The 19,394-nt window shown below is 39.0% G+C and overlaps 1 protein-coding gene across 1 annotated transcript in view; it reads left to right on the top strand.

Annotated features, from left to right (window-relative positions):
- The first annotated feature begins 5,979 nt into the window (after positions 1–5,979).
- NR5A2 (nuclear receptor subfamily 5 group A member 2) overlaps positions 5,980–19,394 on the top strand; it is a 248,911-nt gene continuing 235,496 nt past the window's right edge. The window contains exons 1-5 of the mRNA XM_029618527.1: positions 5,980–6,416; positions 6,550–6,687; positions 10,440–10,558; positions 14,013–14,154; positions 16,970–17,616. Coding sequence (XP_029474387.1) covers positions 6,606–6,687; positions 10,440–10,558; positions 14,013–14,154; positions 16,970–17,616 — 990 coding nt within the window. The 5' untranslated portion in view covers positions 5,980–6,416; positions 6,550–6,605. The remainder of the gene's footprint in view (positions 6,417–6,549; positions 6,688–10,439; positions 10,559–14,012; positions 14,155–16,969; positions 17,617–19,394) is intronic.

The following is a 19,394-nucleotide window of genomic DNA, read 5'->3' as shown; positions in this document are numbered from 1 at the left end:
TGACATTAGACGCAGTTCTCAGAGACGAAAAGAGGTGGGGAAATAAATTTTCCCACTGACAAGCACACGAAATTATTTTAATAGCGATAGGTTTAATGCATATGCTAGCGGATCAAGGTACATTGTTTAACCTACCTGAGCTCAATGTTTAGGAGATCTTTATAATGTAGTGTCACACGCAGACTCTATCAGCGATAAAAAGCCAGCTTTTAACTTCTTATCCCATTTAATTAACTTAAATCTAAACGATTACACTTTTTATGTAAGCAACTGTAGGAGTAAATTAATTGTTCTAATTAATCCAGGACAGCCACAGGGGATTTGGAGTTTTCCAGATATATTTTTTAAAGTTTTGATTCTATTCTATGCCTTTGGGGGAAATAGTTGCTCAATATAAGTTCCTTGAAGTCATTTTAACCAAACAATATCCTAGGGCGTCCTGTTTCAAAGACTTTCTCCTATGAAGAAAATTTTTGAAAAGTATGGACTTTTAAAATAATCACTGTATTCCCTTATGGATAACAATAATCAAATGGAAAGGAATTAGAAAAGCTGGAAATGTCACTGGTCTTTAAAAGCAGCAGCTCCAGTAAAACGTACCCTGCTTACTTGATCAATTTGCTTGCAACATGCAAAGCAATCAAAGCTCTGAACAGAAAGGATCTGTAGAAGACTTAACATTACTGTAACAAAACACAATCTAATATTTTCTCGGAGAAAGAAATAAGATGTAATTTTCATCTCGTGCTCCCATGTATCTAGCGAATATTTTCTGTTATGAGTCATAAAGGTATGGATATTTGCGTTCAGAAAACTTAGAAGAGATCTTGGATTAAATGCAAACAGGAGAAATAACTATGCCAAGAAATGAGCAAATTGCTATTTTGAGCAATCTAATAGTATAGTATAGTCGCTTTAAACCCTTCCATTGTATTCGTCTATTATGTATTTGGTAAACATTCTTTTACAAAGGAATCTTATAGGTCTTCCTCAGACTTTTGAGAGGCTTATCTAACATTTAAAATTAAATAGGTGGGAATTAAGCAGAAGAGGAGATTAATCTTGCATTTGAAGGAGAATCTTAGAAAATATAGGTGGATTTAAAGTAATATTATACTGATGAATCCCGAGCTTTAAAAAAAAATCATGATGGAGATATGAAGTTAATGGACTTTTAGTAGCTTCCTGAGCAGCATATTTGAATTCAAGATGCCAACGGTTCCATGTATTTGTTTTAGTCCTGTCCCTCCGTTCTGCCTTCCCTTATTTAGTTCGTAAGTTTTTATTGTGTTTTGCTTACGGTAGTTATCAAGAATGACCTGCAACTCGCAGTTATAAACATGATATATGGTAAGGCGCACAAAGAAAGAATTTGAAATTGACATTTTAAAGGAAAGCTGGGGCAAGAAAAAAAAACTTGTTAGTGAAATATATACCTACCTACATTATGCCTATATATATAACATTATGCCTTTATATATAAGGTATAATTTATAGGCATAAGATATATATATATATATATATATAAGGCATAAAATATAGGCATAATATGCTGTGGAAGAGGATTTAACTAGATGTGCACTTCCATAGTGAAATACAGAAATTGCAAAACTACAACAGGCAAAAGAAAAAAGTAATGGCAGGGTGGCTATTATCTAAAATGTATTTGTGGAGACATTTAAGGCGTGCAGGTGCGAGCAGAACGCTTCGGTGCTACCGTAAGTGCATATTAAGGGACCTTGGGCCACTCTGGAAGGGTTTGCATTGCTGCCGGACACCCTGTTCTCTAGCTTACTATTTGCACATAATACGTAAAGATTTGTATATTAAAGGAATGGAAAAGGCCCATTGTTCAAACAATAAAAGATTATTTACTCTTTCATTTCATAAATGTCTTTTTTTTATTTTTTGCCCCGACTTTCCTTCAAAATGTCATCAGACTCTTTCCCCTTAGCGCTTCGATGCTGACCTATATCTTTCAAGTTAATTTGTGATAGAAAGAGATCTGCATAGATTAAACGTTCTCTTTTGTTCAGAGTTCTTCAAACAGTGAAAATATAGCTCAGCTACTGTCTTCTAGGATTCTTCTTACTTTAAAAAACCATTGGAAATAGCCTATAAATGTGCTTTTCAGTGACACATTTTATGGAATGGGATTAAGTGAAAGCGTGTAAAGAAATGAGAACTGAAACGTCTCCCCTATCTCTCCCCTCCTCACCTCCCCCCCATCTATTTCCACCCTTATACGGCACGCTGCTTTATAGGGAATAAAGTCTTTCACTCTCCAGTTTATAGGTTCCCTTTTATGTTACACTGTAACTAGGCTCGGCCAATTCTGTACTGACAGGGTTGAAAAATGGAAGTAGTGAAAGTTTGCTAGTGGTGCAAGATCAAAAACAGAAGGCACCTCCTAGGCTTTGTATTTCCAACACAGAGAGCGCATCCTAAAGACAGCACTTAAAGACTTCAAGATCTTCATTTTATGGGCGTTGAACAACAAAATGTGATTTCTGAGTCAGACTTGTATATGCAAGAGACCCCTTTGCGCAAAGCTGTGTTGTACGTTTCTGTATACATCGGTCATAAATGATCAGGGGAATATAACCAGTTTGTTCTACCGTTGTCTAACTTTAAATTTAGAAATACTGTATTATTATGTGCTATAAGACAGACCCGCTGAACCCATGGAATGGTAGAAAAAAACTATTCTTGAAATGTGGAGACTAAGTAGATTAGCCCCTGCGATTTTCCGTTCCCATTTTTAACATAAACAATTTTGGAATCTTTAAATAGCCATGCAAAAGGATTTTCGAATATTATAATTATGTAATTAATAATCCGGGCTGTTGTATGGAGATTCCTAGATTCAGCGAAATAGCTTGTGTTAGATTTAGTGATTCAAACATCTATGCAGCAAATCGCAATATGGGCAATAAGTAAATAAATATCCCATAAACTGAAGGAGCAAATCGTTTTAGAGTATGAACGACCAAGTTCAGGCTAAATTCACTGGTACTGGACTGACACTGAAGCTTCTGCTTTTGTTTTGTAACTTTGCACTATCTTATAGGGGTAAAAGAGGGGTGTATTTCAATGGTCAACATCATTTGACAAAACAGGTAAAAAAAAAGGTTATCCGCTTCCCTGGTTTCTTTCCTCTCTGCTCCCCCACTCTCCATCCCTCAACCAGGTACGTCTGGGGTGTTACTTTTTGAGCAACAGAGGTCAATTCATTATTATAGGGGCAATTATAGCAAACACGGATCCTCAACACAGCATGGGATCAGAAGGAAACACCACAGGTAGAATGAGAGATGAACACACCCAAAGGGATCCGAATTACTTCTGTGAAACCGGAATACAGTGGTTTTGCCTAGAAGAAGTCTCAGTAGGTTGCTTTACTCTTGCTCCAGTTAAGGCAAAGTCTAAGCTCAGCCGAAAGGATTGTCTCTTCTCCGCGACACCCTCCTTACGGGTTTTTCGGCCAGCAAGCCAAATCCTATCCGTTCCCTTTTATTTATTTATTTTTTCCCAAAACTAAATCCTCTACTTGAAATTCACGTTTCCTGAAAACTTCAAAACAGTTTTCGCGATTGTATTTGTGACACTAAAATTCAGTGGTGGCAGTGCAAAAGATGAGTTGTTTTTTTTTTTTTTTTTTGTTTAACTGTCGAGCAGCAATATAATGGAAAAAGTTGTCAAAAACCTGAAAAGCATATTGCTGCTTGGGTGGAAGTAATGGTATTTTGAGCTAGCTGTTCCCTTCCCTAATTTCCTATCTACTTTTTTAGTGCTCAGGTCCTGCTGTAGATTATATCTCAGTAAGACGCGCTGTAAAACGCAACATCCCTTACTGTCGCACCTGTCAAGGTCATCTGACGCTGAGAGGTCACCTTCCACCGTCACTCGCCCGCCCTTTCTGCTCCCTTTCCTGGCAAAGCCCGGGTCTGCTCAGGCGCCACAGAGCTATCCCCGTCGGTGACATTGCGCTATTGTTAGGTATCGCTTGGATGCCAGGCGGAGGGCACACGGTCAGTGCTTTTATTTCATCGCTACCAGGAAACACTTTCTTCTCCCCGGGCCCTCCCACTGTACCCCAGGGGTACGAGAGATCATTCCCGGCCGGATCAGTGACCGTGTGCATGTTTAAAACACACCTTACGCCAAGACAGGAAAGCAGGAAAAAATGTATCCTATATAAATGTGTACTCGTCTATAGAACGTAATTCATTTTCTGTACATTTTGTTTCAATTATTTTTTAAAATTGCAGATACAGGACGAGTGCACTTGGTGGGCTTTCGCAACAAAAGTTAGCAGAATTTGATTGGAAGTATTTGATGTTCCCTTAAACCCTCTCATTTCATCATAGCAAAACTTGCAAAACTGAGCTTTTGCTATAGAGCGAATTTGTAACCTTTTTGTTCATGGTTTACAGATGTTGCTGAATCAAATACAGAAGTATTTGAAATCACATTTCATAGTAACGCGCATATAAATAGCCGCATTCTCTTTCAGGTTTCATCCTAACTGAACGCCTGTCCCCCACAGATTTTTCTGAACTATCGACCTGCATAGAATGCTAATGGAGACCTGTAAAATCGTGACTTCAGTTTTAACATACAACGATTTATGTTTAAAATTTAATTGCAACAAATAAGACCAAAACGAATGCAAAAATAATAAATTGGTTCACATAGTTTAAAAAAAAACAACAACACAGGGGCAATTAGAATGTGTTTTGAAATAGATGCTGTTGCGGGCGCAAGCTTGCCATAGAAACGATGAAAAGTCGTTTGGGGGCTGTAATTTGCTAACGTTTGACGACAATGACAGTGATCCGCGCTCTTGGGGGTGAAACCATGCCTGGGAAATGATGATGATAGCTTTCTTTAGTCACCGACTTCCGCACACTTCATTCTCTTGCTGCGCAGGGGATGGGGAGGGGGATAGGTTAATACCTCATCTTTGTCAGCCTTAAAACTCTGTCCGTGATTCCGATTTGCCTCACTTTCTTTCCTGGTGGGTCACTGTCGTCTAGGTTCGCTGGTGGGATCCGATCTTAAGGTCATTAAAAGGAGCCGCCTGCCGAGCTGTTACATCTCTATCAAGCATTTTGATAGCAGCTCCAGGCGCCAGCGGTGCAGTTTCAGGGCAATGTGGCAAGATCAGGCTACTCGCCGAGGAAGGAGTGTATTGCACCTAGGGCAGAATGAGCCATCACCGATTGATGAAGGGGCAGGGACCGTGTGCATTGCACTATTGTTATTTTTATTACGGCCTTTTTGAGAATTTGTTACTCTTCCTGGTATTTCTCATCTAAAAGTTGTGGAATGAACACCTGAAGCTGTTCAGAGGCGCAAAGCAATGTACATGTATAATTAAAACAAAACAAAAACAAAAAAATCATTCATAGGAGAAACGTCGCCACATAAGTATCTTTCGAGATTTACGGTTTAGGGCTTCGGCTTTTTTCCTGCCGTCCTGCTTTCTTACTTACACGTCTCTCTCCTTCACATCTTCCTCAACATTTCTACAATAAAATAGATGAATCCTGCAAAAGCGCCGACGATCGTCGAGCAGTTCAGTGTTTAACAGCTCGCAGGCCGGACTTGTGTAACCCCCCCCCCCCCCCTCCCTTAGTTTGTTTCTTAATTTGATCTGAGTAATGAATTATTTGTTTTTATTGCACACGTCTCAGCGCCGGGGAGAGTTTTAACAGCTCAGCCGGGGACCGGGCCAGCGTTGGAGGGAAGCGCCGCTCCTCCGGCTGAGCTTCCGATTGGTTCGCGCTGCGTTGACGTCATCGCCCCGCCCCCTCGGCTGTGGGTAAGCGCTCCCGCGGCCAGGGTTGAGTAAACAAGGCAGAAAGGAAAGGTTTGAACTTCACAGCTCGGCGCTTGTGAGAGAGGTAGACACAACAGAGAGAGGAAGCAGCACCGAGAGAGAGAGAGAGACTGATGCACACTTATAAAGTGCAACCGGAGAGAGCCTGACAGCACAGTGTGACACACAAAAAGAAAGAGAGCCAAAGTATCAGCGATCAGACACAAGACACTAATAAAGAAACACACAGACTGAAAGTATAAAACACACACACACACACGAGGTCATACAGAGTGCAGCGCAAACGGAAGCAATGGAGGCAGAGAGTGCAGTAAGGATAGCTGCTCATGCATCCAGGCAGTGACAGAGAGACACAGCACAGCGTGTGGCAGAGCGAGAGACACACAGATCTGTACGCGCACACACACACACACACACACACACACACACACACACACACACACGTGTGTGCGCCGATCCTGCCGGCTGCGTCCTCGATCTGCCCTGACTCCGGCTGAGCTCCAGGGCTGCGGCGGCCGGCAGCGCTGAGCCCGGAGCCTGGGAGGAGTCCTTCCCTCTCCCCGGAGCCCCTGTGAGTACCGGGGGGAGGGGAGGGGGCACCGGGGGGGGGGGGGGCTTCTCTTCCCCGTCCATCCCGGTGGTGCCGCTGAGCTAACCCGCCTCTGCTCTCTCTCTCTCTCTCTCTCTCGCCTTCTGGTGCGCAGGTGCTGCCGGACTCGCGGCCGGACACGGACCCCCCGCCCCGGCCCGCGGCGCTGTCATGCTGCCCAAAGTGGAGGCGGAAGCCCTGGGACTGGCCCGATCGCATGGGGAGCACGGGCAGATGCCAGAAAACATGCAAGGTAAGGCGGGAGTGGGAGGACCCCCCCCCCCCCAGCCCTGGTGGTGTCGGTGGCGGGAGCAGGGCGGCGCTCCCGACCTAGGGCCGGGGAAAAGTTTGCGGCTCCTCGGCCCTACTCCCCTCAGAGCCGCGGCACTTTAATGGGGAAGAAAGTCAGAGCCGAGAAGCGCGCGCTTTCCGCTGCTAACTTGGGGCGAGTCCTCGCACTGCACGTGCAAGGAGGTAGGGGATGGGACCAAAGGAAAGCACCTCGGGGCGGGTTGTTTTTTTTTTTTTTGGCCCAGGTTGTGAGCCGGTGACTTTTGCCGGTGCTGAAATCGCTGGGCGCAGGAAAGACATCGCCGGTGTGAGACCAGGGACCGAAACCCGCCGGCGGGGCTCAGACTACTACAGCGATGGGGTTTGGCGAGGGGTTGAGAGGAGCAGGCACGGGTGGATCTGTAAATGAAACCATGGGTCAAAAAAAAGGAAAAAAAACTTGGGGCAGGCTTCAATCAGAGGCATGGGAATTTGCAAGTCCCACATGTTTTGCTTGCTCTTGATTGCCGAGGAGAAGGTAAAAACATTGCGATAGCTCTAGGCTGGAGAGGCGGCTGCGGATCTGGATTCCATTAAAGGCTCGGAGAGTTTATGTTAGGAGAGGGTCGCCAGTGCCAGGGACAAGTCACCGGGGCTATCAAATGTTTCGCCATTTCCCTCGACAGCCCTGCTAGGAGCTCTCAGTACTGGCTGGGGTGCCCCTCCCCCCCCGAAAGAAACACGTAAGTGGGGCTTAAATTAAAAGAAAGAAAACAGTTCCGTGATTTGTGAACCCTCTGCCTGAATTACTATCAAGTCCATGATGTCAGGCAAGGCGTTATTATTATTATTATTTTTTATGGAGTTTTTTTCTATAGTTTTTTTCTATAGGTTTTTTTGTATTTTTCTCTTTTTGGTTTGCTTTTCTTGAAAGAGAGTCATAGAGATGAAAATGGGATTTTTCATGCTAAAAAAAAAAGTTTGAAAGTTTCCGGGGGTTTGCTTTAAATGAATATTGCGAAGGTGAAGGGAAGAAGAATCTTTAGCTTGCGTTTCAGATTTGTACAGAAAACACAAACAAATGTCAGCGTTATTTTGTAGGCTGTGGACAATAAACCCGGGGCTCCCTTCTGCTGGACCTCCAGCACTTCGGCGTTCATGACGGGAAATCGGAGTTTCTCAGAAGCACACGAGCTGGTTTTCTTTCCAAGACTTAACAGGCCTAATCCGAGGATGAAGAGAGCAGCAATTAGAAGTAGCCCCCAGTCCACTCTGTCCCTGGTTAAGCTCTGCCTGCGCTAAGAGTTCAGAAGTTAAAAGTTGTCCGAGCGTGGCTTCCAGTTTTTACAAACAAAATGTCAATGATTGTCCAGCGTTAACCTTTCACGCGCTGAGATTCGCTCCCTTGGGTCGCTGAACTCTGCCGAGTTTCCTTTTTCCACTCGAGCAAAGCTTATGCACCCACTGCCGTCTGTGAAGTCTTCCGTGGCTCATGGCTGACGGCTTGCAGCTTCCCATCATGATACAGAGGGGTGGTCTTGCCTCAGGAAACACAAGAGACGTGTGCACTTTGTTGTGGGGATAAACCTTTTGTTCATAGAAAACAAAAGAAGTCATTGCCTAAGGAAAAATAGATCAGAAGTTGTGTGCAGTTCTGTGTGTGTGTGTGTTAAACCTTTTAAACATATGTGACTGGATCTTTTTTAGTTCTTCTTGTATCGCTTGGTGAGATAGGGGCTGTGCCAACATTACCGGCTTCATCCGCTTCTTAGCCCGTGTTTTAGTTTGCTTTTTATTAAAGAAAAGGAATGGGAACTTTTTCTATTGCCGGTGGCAAAGTCACAAATGCTCAGTGGCCCACGAATAATTTGAGGAGTCAAGTCGTCTTTCAAAGGCAGGGAATTAGTGTTCTTTGCCAAATCGAGCTGATGACCATTGGCTTGCAGTAATTCAGTTTATACATGGAAATCCATCTTCTCACAATTCCCTTAAATAAAAATCACAAGAACCGGACTAAAAAGTTAGTATTAAAAAAGAGGCGCGATGATAAGCACGTTAATGTGATTCTAGATGAGAACCAGACATACTAAAATATATTGACAAGTCCCCCCCAGTTGCTGCTGCTGCACTGAAGCTCTCACCTCTCCCTGTTTCCTTTGACACAGAATCCCAGTGTTCTGCTGTTCACTCTGGACGGTTTTGCCAATCTCTCTCTTTTTTTTTTTTGGCGGGGAAGGGAGGGGGTGGAGGGGTGGAAGAAAGAGACACAGAGAGAGATTGGACGCTAATCATCTTTCCCTGTCCCTGGAATCACAGAAAGGACTCTTAACATTGACAGGTGTAAGATGTCGGAAACCAGTTTGTGTGCTCCTCCACAGCCCGGCCAAGTTAACTGGGAAGGTGATTGATGAATGGAAAGAGAATCCGCCCTGGTCTTGCCCTTCCTTCGGCTGCTCTGGAGCTCTGGCATTATTGTGGAGTCCGCTGGGGACCTGAACAAGTATCCTGTCCCTCCTGGAAATAATCCGGATTCAGAATCCAAAGCCCCTTCATTTCCTTCGCAGACATTCCTTGCCACTCCTAGGAGTGCCCCTCATTCCGGTTTCCACAGCCATGTATTCTTTGAAGGTTGGATGTTTGGTGTGAAGCAGGAAGAAAAGGTTTGAAAATAGAATTTCTGATATAGTTAAAGGGTTGTTTATCTTGTTGCAATAATAAGTTATGCCGTTGGCATAACTTATTATTGTTTTATTTTAGATTGCATCTGGTCTATACCACATTCTTGGGGAGGGGAGTTGTTTTTGTTTATACAAATTTGACTTTTTATGCTTAAGGAAACCTGTGTTCAAACTGGATGTTGCCTGCAGATTGCTGCATGGATTTATTATAATTTGTAGATTTGAATTACGGTGACATACAGGTTGATGGTAAATGAATAATAAGGCAAACACTTATTTTCCTAAGACCCCGTTTAATGGTTTGTAAGATATTGCCGATTTTTATATCATGCTGGAGTTGTAAACAAACCTGCATAAAATTAGGAATAGAAAATATTAATGTCTTTATTCATTTTCAAGACAGTATTAATCTCACATTTAAATTAATCTATCTATATATATATATATATATATATATATATATATATATGCAAAACTATTAGTAAAATCATGCAAGAGACACAAAGTTCACAAATATAAAGAAGTGTTTGTTTGTTTTAAAGTCCACTAAGTGATAACTGGACGCATTACATTCTGAGGAGAATTGAGCATGACCCCACTCTTATATAGTTCCAGATAAGGCCAACAGGATCAGTTTGGGGAAGTATTAGTAAAATGCAACATACAAATTGCACTGATTCCCCACACTGAGTGGAGATTCATAGATAAGATGACAGGGAGACCTACATGAGGAAGTCTGCTTGGTTAAAATTACCTCCATCATTTCTAAAGGTTCCTATCTCCTTTCTAATGCCATGTATTTCTAGATTGTTTCCCGACAGGTGGAAGAGGAAATCCGATCCATTTCTCTTTCGTGCAAGGTGATTTGAACAATATACTAATTTGTTCAGTCCTTCAGAATTCATAAGTCCTTGATTCTGCAGCAGTTTAGAATATGATAGTTAAGGCGTGTGCTTGGAAAGAAAGCAACGCAGTTACTTATTGGGGAGCTCTGAGTTGTATTAAAGTTCTTTTTTTTGTTACAACTCCTACAGTCTAATGCAATTTTATTTTTCAGTGTCTCAGTTTAAAATGTTGAATTACTCCTATGATGAAGATTTGGAAGAGCTGTGTCCAGTCTGCGGTGACAAGGTGTCGGGATATCATTATGGGCTACTTACTTGTGAAAGCTGCAAGGTTTGACCCCAGTTGTTCCATATGAAAAAAAGCTGTTTTGGAAATTTAATATTATTAATTACACTCTTTCTTTTCTTATGTATTTATTGAAATGGAAAAAAAAAGTATTCTCATAAATTCTAGCTGCAGTATATGCAAAATGCATCTCTCAGTTCATGGAGGGACCTCCCAGTTCTGTGTATCACTGAGCAGGACAAAAATCTATTTCAAGTAGCTACTACCTAGATTCTTCAAAATATAAGCTTGCTTATTCCTTGAGTCCATTGCTTTCTTTTCCAATATACTTTATTACATATGTTTTTACACTTTTTTTGGAGTAAAAGATTTGCATGTTTTTGAAGATAACCCTCCTTGGGTCCAGTTTTCGGCTTTTCTTGATATATCCATCCTGAAAGTTTGTCAGCGTGGTGCATGTGCAGGGTTCCAGTGGTGACTTGTAGGGCAGCTCCCTGGCTTATTTGGATTTACAGAGGGGAAAATGGCTATACATGAAATGCTTTAAAAAATATTAAAGACTAATACTTCCTCAAGAATAAAGGAAATGTTTTAAAAAGGAGCTTAAATGGCATTATGTTAAATAACTACTAAACTATTTTTTTAAAATCAAACACTGTTGTTTTAACAGTGGAAAATAAGAACAGCGCAGCTTTTAAATGTTTGTGATGCTGAAACATGACTAAAGAAGCCTTTTTATTCCCAAATGTCCTAAACATTGACCCTAATTGACTAATGCACATATATGATATCATTGTTTGCTTAGGGAAAAAGGCAGTCTAGCTGTGTCAGTACATTTCAACCTTACATTGTTGAATACAAATTGTTTTTCTGTGCCAAATGGTTGTAATTTTTTTCTACAAAAAATATATATTTTAGAAATAGTTATATTTGTTCACTTAGGGCCTGATTTTACAAAGCAATTACTTGCTTAAAATTGGGTTTTACACGTATAAATGCAGATTATTCGCATTAGTGGGCTATTGAAAATTGCCATAGGATTTACTCATGTAAGTGTACTTTACTTGAGTAAATGGCTTTTTAAAATTGCTACGGTAGTGTGTTACATTTTCATGTGTCAGCCATTTAAAAATTAACCCTTTTATAAAACAAGAATATAATTTCCTCAGAGAAAACAACAAATTGTCCTATGAAACTATGGTAACAATCTAAATGACTGTCTAATAGCTAAAATAAGAAGAAACCTAACAGAAAATATTGCAGTGTTATTGTTTTGCTTGTATGTAACATGCAAGTAACAACAAATGCTGAATAATAAGCTAAGTGAATGATTGGCATAATGATTTCATAAATTATTCCTTGTTAAGGATATACACATGTTAATATACATTCAAAGCAATATCTTCTTTATCCATCCTTCTAAAGTGTAATGAAAGGTTGCATTTTCATCTCTACCTTGTGCAGCATAGAATAAAACAGAAGTGTCAAAGTGATTAGTCAGTAAATTGCATAAAACTTGAAAGCTGAACTACCTGCCTGCAAGATGCTGAAATACTGCAATGGGTTATATGAGAAATAAGCACTATGTTGTTTCTAGAGCTCTATTTCTGATAATAGATATATAAGCCTGGGGCTATCATTTTCTCTTTTCAAGTTTTTTTGGCAACTTGCTTTATGTTTATCAAAATATGTACAGCCAACATGAAAATAGCACTTCAGCATATAAAAGACTACTAACCTAAGAGTTAAATTCAGCGCTAAAATACTTGTGCTATAAATCAACACACATTTTTACTATCAGTATAGTAAGCTAATATTATGCATGATGCTTTGTAGTTAAAATGTTGTAAAGAAAGAGTGCATGAAAAATATGAAGCATTATATGTTAATGCTGAACTTTTATTGTCAGGGTGGAGGTGAAGTTAAATTTACCTCAAACCTCTAACCATGAAAATGAAACTTAAAAATCAGAGGTTCTCTTGTCTGGATCTGAGAGCTTCAGGTCAAGGGACCTCAACCAAAGAGTCTCAGATCATGAACCATCGAACCAAAGGGGCCCGAGACACTGTGACCCAGGACCCTTGGACCACAGACCCTCTTCCTCAGGACCCCCAGGCCTAGAATCCCTGGGGCCAAAGGCTCTGACCTGGGACTCCTGGATCAGAAACTCTCTGACCTGGAACCCGTAGCCCAATAACCCTCTGAGTCAGGACACTAGGCCAGAAACTGTTTGACTTGGGACACCCAGGATCTGAAACCTCCAGCCCAGAAATTCTGAACCAGGACCTCTGGGCCTTGGACTCCCAGGCCAAAATAGCGCTGTTTCAGTTGAGCTCCCTCAATGCCATGCTGTACTACAGAAATTGTATCAAGAAAACAAATACAAAATTGTTAAAATTCAATCTAGCTAGGAATTTCAAGACATATGTTATTCTTATTTTTGATCCAAATCTATTCTGTGATCCAAATCAGTGACTCAATAGGAATGTAATTTAGCCCTCTCCTCACGTTGATCTCCACTGCTATTGCCTTTCCCTACCACCATTATCACCACCACCAAGGTGGAGTACTATGTGCAGAGAATAAACTGCAGATATTCCGTGAACCTTTTAGATGAATACCTTAAATAACCTTTACAGCAGCACTAGGCATGCTAAATTGTAACTGAATATGGCTTAATAAAGCCATCCCTTTTTCACTTGTTAATGTTCATCCTACAGCTCTTCCAATTTAAGATTGGACTTCACTCAGCATACTTTAATTTGCTCTGTTGATCAGATTAGAAGACTTTAGAAAATGTTTCAGTACATGAATGTAATCTGCTTTGAAGTGTCTGAAAGACGGAATATCAATCAAATATTAATTCATTATTGGTTGTTTCAAAAAGAACAGCACTGATTATCATGCATAAACCTGTGATGACACTAAACAGAATAAAATGCAATGCATCTAATGTATCTTCAAAATTTTTATAATCACATGCAGTAATATATAACACAAATATATACTTCATTCTATGAAAACTGAAGCAACACAGTGATAAAATGTGTCCAGTTTTTCCAATATATTTTGCAAAGTATTTTCACATATTTCAGATCAAAAGAGGACATTTTAAAAATAACATATCTATATGTTTTCTGAGTAGTATACTTTTTTAAAGAACAGACAAAGCATTTGTCAACAAAGGGTGATTGATTTCTTATCATATAGGACCATATATACTAAGCATTTTCCCATAAACACAAAAAAGGAGAAAACTTTTCATACTTCTGAGCTTTACTGATATGACGGTCCCTAGTATTTGGTCTTTGGTGGGACTCTGCATACATTTGTGCAGTATCAGTGCTAGAAGATCTTTCCTACAGTATGGACTGATATGCAAGGAGAGGTCTGGCCCCAAGCATTTTAAAAGATTGTCCTCAGAATAAAAATAATAGAAGAAATTGAGATATTTGTTGCATGCAGTGCAATGCATCTTGTTGTCTGGTTTGTCCCTTAGGGCTTCTTCAAACGAACGGTGCAGAACAATAAAAGGTACACGTGCATAGAAAATCAGAGCTGCCAGATTGACAAGACACAACGAAAACGCTGCCCTTACTGTCGATTTCAGAAATGCCTAAGTGTGGGAATGAAACTCGAAGGTAAGAATGGCCTGCAAAATATTCTGCATTCAGTATGCTATGGGAAGGATTCCCGGTAACAGACAAACACTACACTAACTTTTCGTGTTGTCATTCCCTGCACTTCTAATTCTTCTGTTCTTGCAGTCTCACTGCCTTTCAGCAGTGGCTGTAGATATATTACTCACCCAGTCACAAGGAGGTAAAACGCAGTGCAAATTAAACATTACTGGTTCAGTGACACATTACAATCAATTCTTACATTTCAGTGGCAGCTGTTTGTTCTTTGTGATTTTTCATATCTGATTTAAAGATATCTGTTTGCACTACATACCAGCTAATCTGAAACAGGTCATCTAACTCAAGTAAAAGAAAAGTCTTTGTGTATGTGTAAATATAGATAGATATAGACAGTGATTCAGATGTAATTTAGGGATGTGCAGAGTTTTATAATTTTTTTTTTGTTTCTGTTCTTTTTCCATTTTAGATTCATTTTTTTATTCGTTTTTCTATTTTGTTGGCTTTTTTTCCTTCTTATCCATTTTGGAAAATAGTGTGCATTATTTGAAAATTTTGCATGCTTTTTACAGATTGCATGTACTATTTGCAAATAGTATGCACTATTTTTCCAAAATGAATGGACCCAAAAATGTTCTGGATTTTGGGGGAATTTCTCATTTGTTTCAAGGTAAAATGAACTAAAACAAAAGTACCCACTTTGGTTTGGATTACTATTTGTTTTAAAATGAATGCACTTTCCTAAAAATATATATACTTTTATTTTTATTATATTATCACTTCAAGTTTACACAGGAAAGGCAATTAAAAAATATAAATGTAAAAATAAAAATATATACTGTGTGTATATTATATAAATATAAGCATACTGTATATGTGTGTGTTTGATATGTAAAGATGCAATATGGTATGTGTGTATATATATCTATATATATATATATGTATATATACACATCATTGCATCTCTTAATTGATATTTTAAATACATTAATATATTATAGGAAAAACAGAAACAGTAACAAAAAATATAGGATACAAAATTATCTGCTGTCTACACATTGTTAAAGTGAATTTTGTAGTGCAGCCTCCACATATTCTGCCCCATTACTTCTAAACTTCACATATCATATCATATAAATACCAGTTGATATTTCGAATCGAATATCGGTATAGAAAAATAAATAAATAAATATCAAATATTTAGTATCCAGTTTTCAAAGGATTGTTTCACGTAGACACAAACTGTGCTAGAAAGTGTATATCAGCAAGTGATGAAGATGATTCATTCTATGCCTGCAATAAAAAGTTAGGGATCTGTTAATGGTGTGGATTTTTTTCACAACTGATGTATTTGTTTGATGCTCTATATGCATGCTTCAGATCAATTTTGGTGATTTATTCATAACAACTACAGTGCCCCACGTCAATTGATAGATATCCATATAAATATAGATATAACTACAAATACATCAATACATTTTACTAGGCTTTGAAAAACCCATCGCTATCTACATATTCTCTGCATTTGTTTTGATTTGTTTTACAATGGCATAGCTTGGTTTGTAATATTAGATAGACTGGAATAGCCGTGATTAGATATGGAATTGTTTTAATAGTATTGTTGATAAATCAATTGATGGTTATGTACACTGATCTGGCACCTCATTTTCAATAGATTAGATCTACAATAATTTGCATATAAATTATCAGATCAGCAACACAGGAGTAAACATAAACATAGTAAAGCATGTGAGTTTTCTATAGTTTAACAGATTTCTGTTTAACATGTTTCTCTGCTAATGTGTACAAATGATCTTACTTGATCTGTAAAATAGAATTCACATAATATTCATTATTTTAATTGTCTATAAAGCCTTTGATGTGTATATGTATATATATTCTTAATTTCTAGTCAAATTATCACAAGGGTTAAAAATCATTAATTGTTATGAGAATGTATGATGTATACCTAGAACATGTAATACATTTTTTATGTCACACTAATCCCTAAGATAAAAAGCTCCTGAACTTTACTTCCAGCCGAAATCTCAGCAGTCTCGACATGTCACCAAGCTGTCAAAGGGTCTTATTTCTGCCTATTTGCCATTGGCCAAGGTGCTCTTGGTGAGAGCTGCTCACTAGCCTCTTAGATATGTAGCACAGTGACAGACACTGCTGTGACAGAGACCATTAAAATGGCTCCCAAGGCAGCTGTTGAACTAGATTTGTTTTAATTATTTCTAATTCCATGGATATTAGAAACTATAACAATGTCAATAAGCTCTGAATCAGATCTATTTTTTGCATGAAAACTGATGAGCTGGCAGTTTTTGCTCAAGTTATCACTACAATTCATAAAGCTAACATATATTCATAAACAGTGCACACACATAGCTATAAATATAGTGTATTTACTGTATTTAATAGCTCTACAAAATGATCAGGATTACTAAAATTAATATAGAAACCTTGTTATGTTTTAAAAAATATATGCATAAATCCTGTCCAATAATATTATTAGCACATTGGTGCATGGACTTTATATTTTAGTCTAACAAGATGCATTTGTGCTAATGGTAAGCACAGAAATTGCATAAAGCACTTTCCACTGTAAAAAATGCCAGGCTTATGCCTGATATTAGTAGCTAGCTATACTCAATTTTTCTTAGGACAATTACCTTTTGGTATATTGTGGTCAAAGTGAATGAAAGTGTATGGTTACTCTAGTTGGAAACGTTTGTTTTGTTAAACATGGTTACTTAACAATATGGCAAGGGTTTATGTGCTAATTTTTCCTGCTTTTCTCCCCCCTTGACAGCTGTAAGAGCCGATCGAATGCGTGGGGGTCGAAACAAGTTTGGACCAATGTACAAGAGAGACAGAGCACTGAAGCAACAGAAGAAGGCCCTAATCCGAGCAAATGGACTTAAACTAGAAGCCATGACTCAGGTGATCCAAACAATGCCCACCGACCTGACAATATCCTCTGCAATCCAAAATATCCACTCTGCCTCCAAAGGCCTACCTCTGAACCATACTGCCTTGCCTCCCACAGACTATGACCGAAGTCCCTTTGTAACTTCTCCAATCAGCATGACGATGCCACCTCATGGCAGTCTGCAAGGCTACCAAACATATGGCCACTTTCCAAGCCGCGCTATCAAATCTGAGTATCCAGATCCTTATACTAGTTCTCCAGAGTCAATTATGGGCTATTCATACATGGATAGTTACCAGACTAGCTCTCCAGCAAGTATTCCACACCTGGTATTGGAACTCTTGAAATGTGAGCCAGATGAGCCTCAAGTTCAGGGTAAAATTCTGGCATATTTGCAGCAAGAGCAAGCCAACAGAAGCAAGCATGAGAAGCTCAATACGTTTGGGCTGATGTGCAAAATGGCAGACCAAACCCTTTTCTCCATTGTTGAGTGGGCAAGGAGTAGCATCTTCTTTAGAGAACTTAAGGTAAGTTACAAGTTTAAGCTGTATAACAATCACCTTTGTAAGGCAAATGTTATTTTAGATTGATATGTTATGATGATACAACATTCTACTAAACCAGACCTAGCTCTTTTCTAATAGTATATATTATGGTCCTTGTTTATTAGAATAATTTGATATAACAACAGAGTTGTAGCTATTGCCATTGCCGAGTTCTTATTTAACCCACTTATAAAGCTATCCCAGAACCAAGCATCTAAAGTGCTATACATACTGTAAGAAGTGCTATAGTTTTCAAGACAGATTGTTCCAAGAAACTGTGTTTTCAGATTGTTTTGAATTAATCATCTCCACCTGGGTTCAGTTTTAAAAAAAATTCTCTGTCATTCGCTTTTAGAAAGAATTACAAATGGTTTCCAAGAAAAAGTCACTTTACAATTCTCTCTCACTGTATAGGGAACTATTTGTGCTTACAATGTAGTTTCTATAACATGCATCTTATCTTCCTTAAAGTCGCTTATAGACACTCCTGTACTATTCTGTTTGCCTTTGCATGCATGTCCATTTGCTTAAAGAAAGAGTTGTGCATTGATTATAAAAGTAAATTATTATGTTTTGTCATGTAAAACAGTATTATAGATTAGTTTTTAATGAGATGTAATAGCAAAGGAGCTCTTCTGTTTTCCTTTCTTCTGGGTGCTGAAAGGCAGTTATATTATTTAGACTAACTAATCAAATGTAATTGGGTAGCTTGAAGTGGCTCAGACTTTGCTCATACAGTTATCAAAGCAGGAAATGCAACTAACAGAGCTGATGAAAGGAATCTTTTGCAGTGCTCTTTCAATTACGGATCTTACAGAGTGCATTAAAAAAATCAACAGACATGCTGTTAAACATACTATACTGAAGTTTAGGGGTTCCCTAGTTGTCAGTGTTCCTCTGAAGACATTATTTTTACATTTAAAGCACTGGTTTAAATCAACTTAAAATATTATATAGATGAAGTAATACGAATAGGAAATTTCTAGAATGTGTCTGAGACAAAATATGCAGAAATATCATTTTTCAGGTGGATGATGGACTTGCATTTATTTTGTAGTAGCCTAGTGAAATTATCTATTAAAGAAAACATTTCTCCAAAACATAAATATGCAGTAAGATCATAAATGCTATTTTTTTTTTTAAATGTTGAGATTTTTATCCCATCTTGCTAGGTACCCTCCCTTAACCACAAAAACAGTGCTCTGCTTTATTATGTGCCATGTTGCTTATCTTGTAGAAACAGAATTGTGACAGCAGAAAAAGATTGTATGGCCTATCTAGTCTATCCATCTACCCAACTAATTCAGTTTAGATTAATATCACTACCTCCTGGAACCCCGTGTTTATCCCCTGCTTTCTTGAAATCAGATACTGTTTTTGTCTCCACCACCTCCACAGGGAGACCGTTCCATGCATCCACCACCCTCTCTGTAAAGAAATATTTCCTCACATTACTCCTGAGTCTTCCCCCTTTCACCCCTCATTCTAGATCCTCCTTTCTATTAAAAGAGGCTCGCCTCCTGTGCATGGAAACTGCGGAGGTATTTAAAGGTCCCCTAGCCCTCCTCTCCTCTAGGGTATACATGTTTAGATCTTTAAGTCTGTACCCATTAGAGATGTGCATTCGTTTTTGCCGAATTGGAAAATTGCAACGAAATTGTCCAATTCGGCATGTTTTAGGGAGTCCGAAAAAAAATCAGGATTTTCCCATTTTTTCACAAAAATTCGTTTAGATTAGTGCGCACTTACGGGAGTCAATG

This window comes from Rhinatrema bivittatum, chromosome 10, assembly GCF_901001135.1.
Source record: "Rhinatrema bivittatum chromosome 10, aRhiBiv1.1, whole genome shotgun sequence".
In the NCBI taxonomy this organism is placed as follows: domain Eukaryota; kingdom Metazoa; phylum Chordata; class Amphibia; order Gymnophiona; family Rhinatrematidae; genus Rhinatrema; species Rhinatrema bivittatum.
Note: the sequence above shows the minus strand (reverse complement) of the source record. Positions and strands in the feature narration are given on the sequence as shown.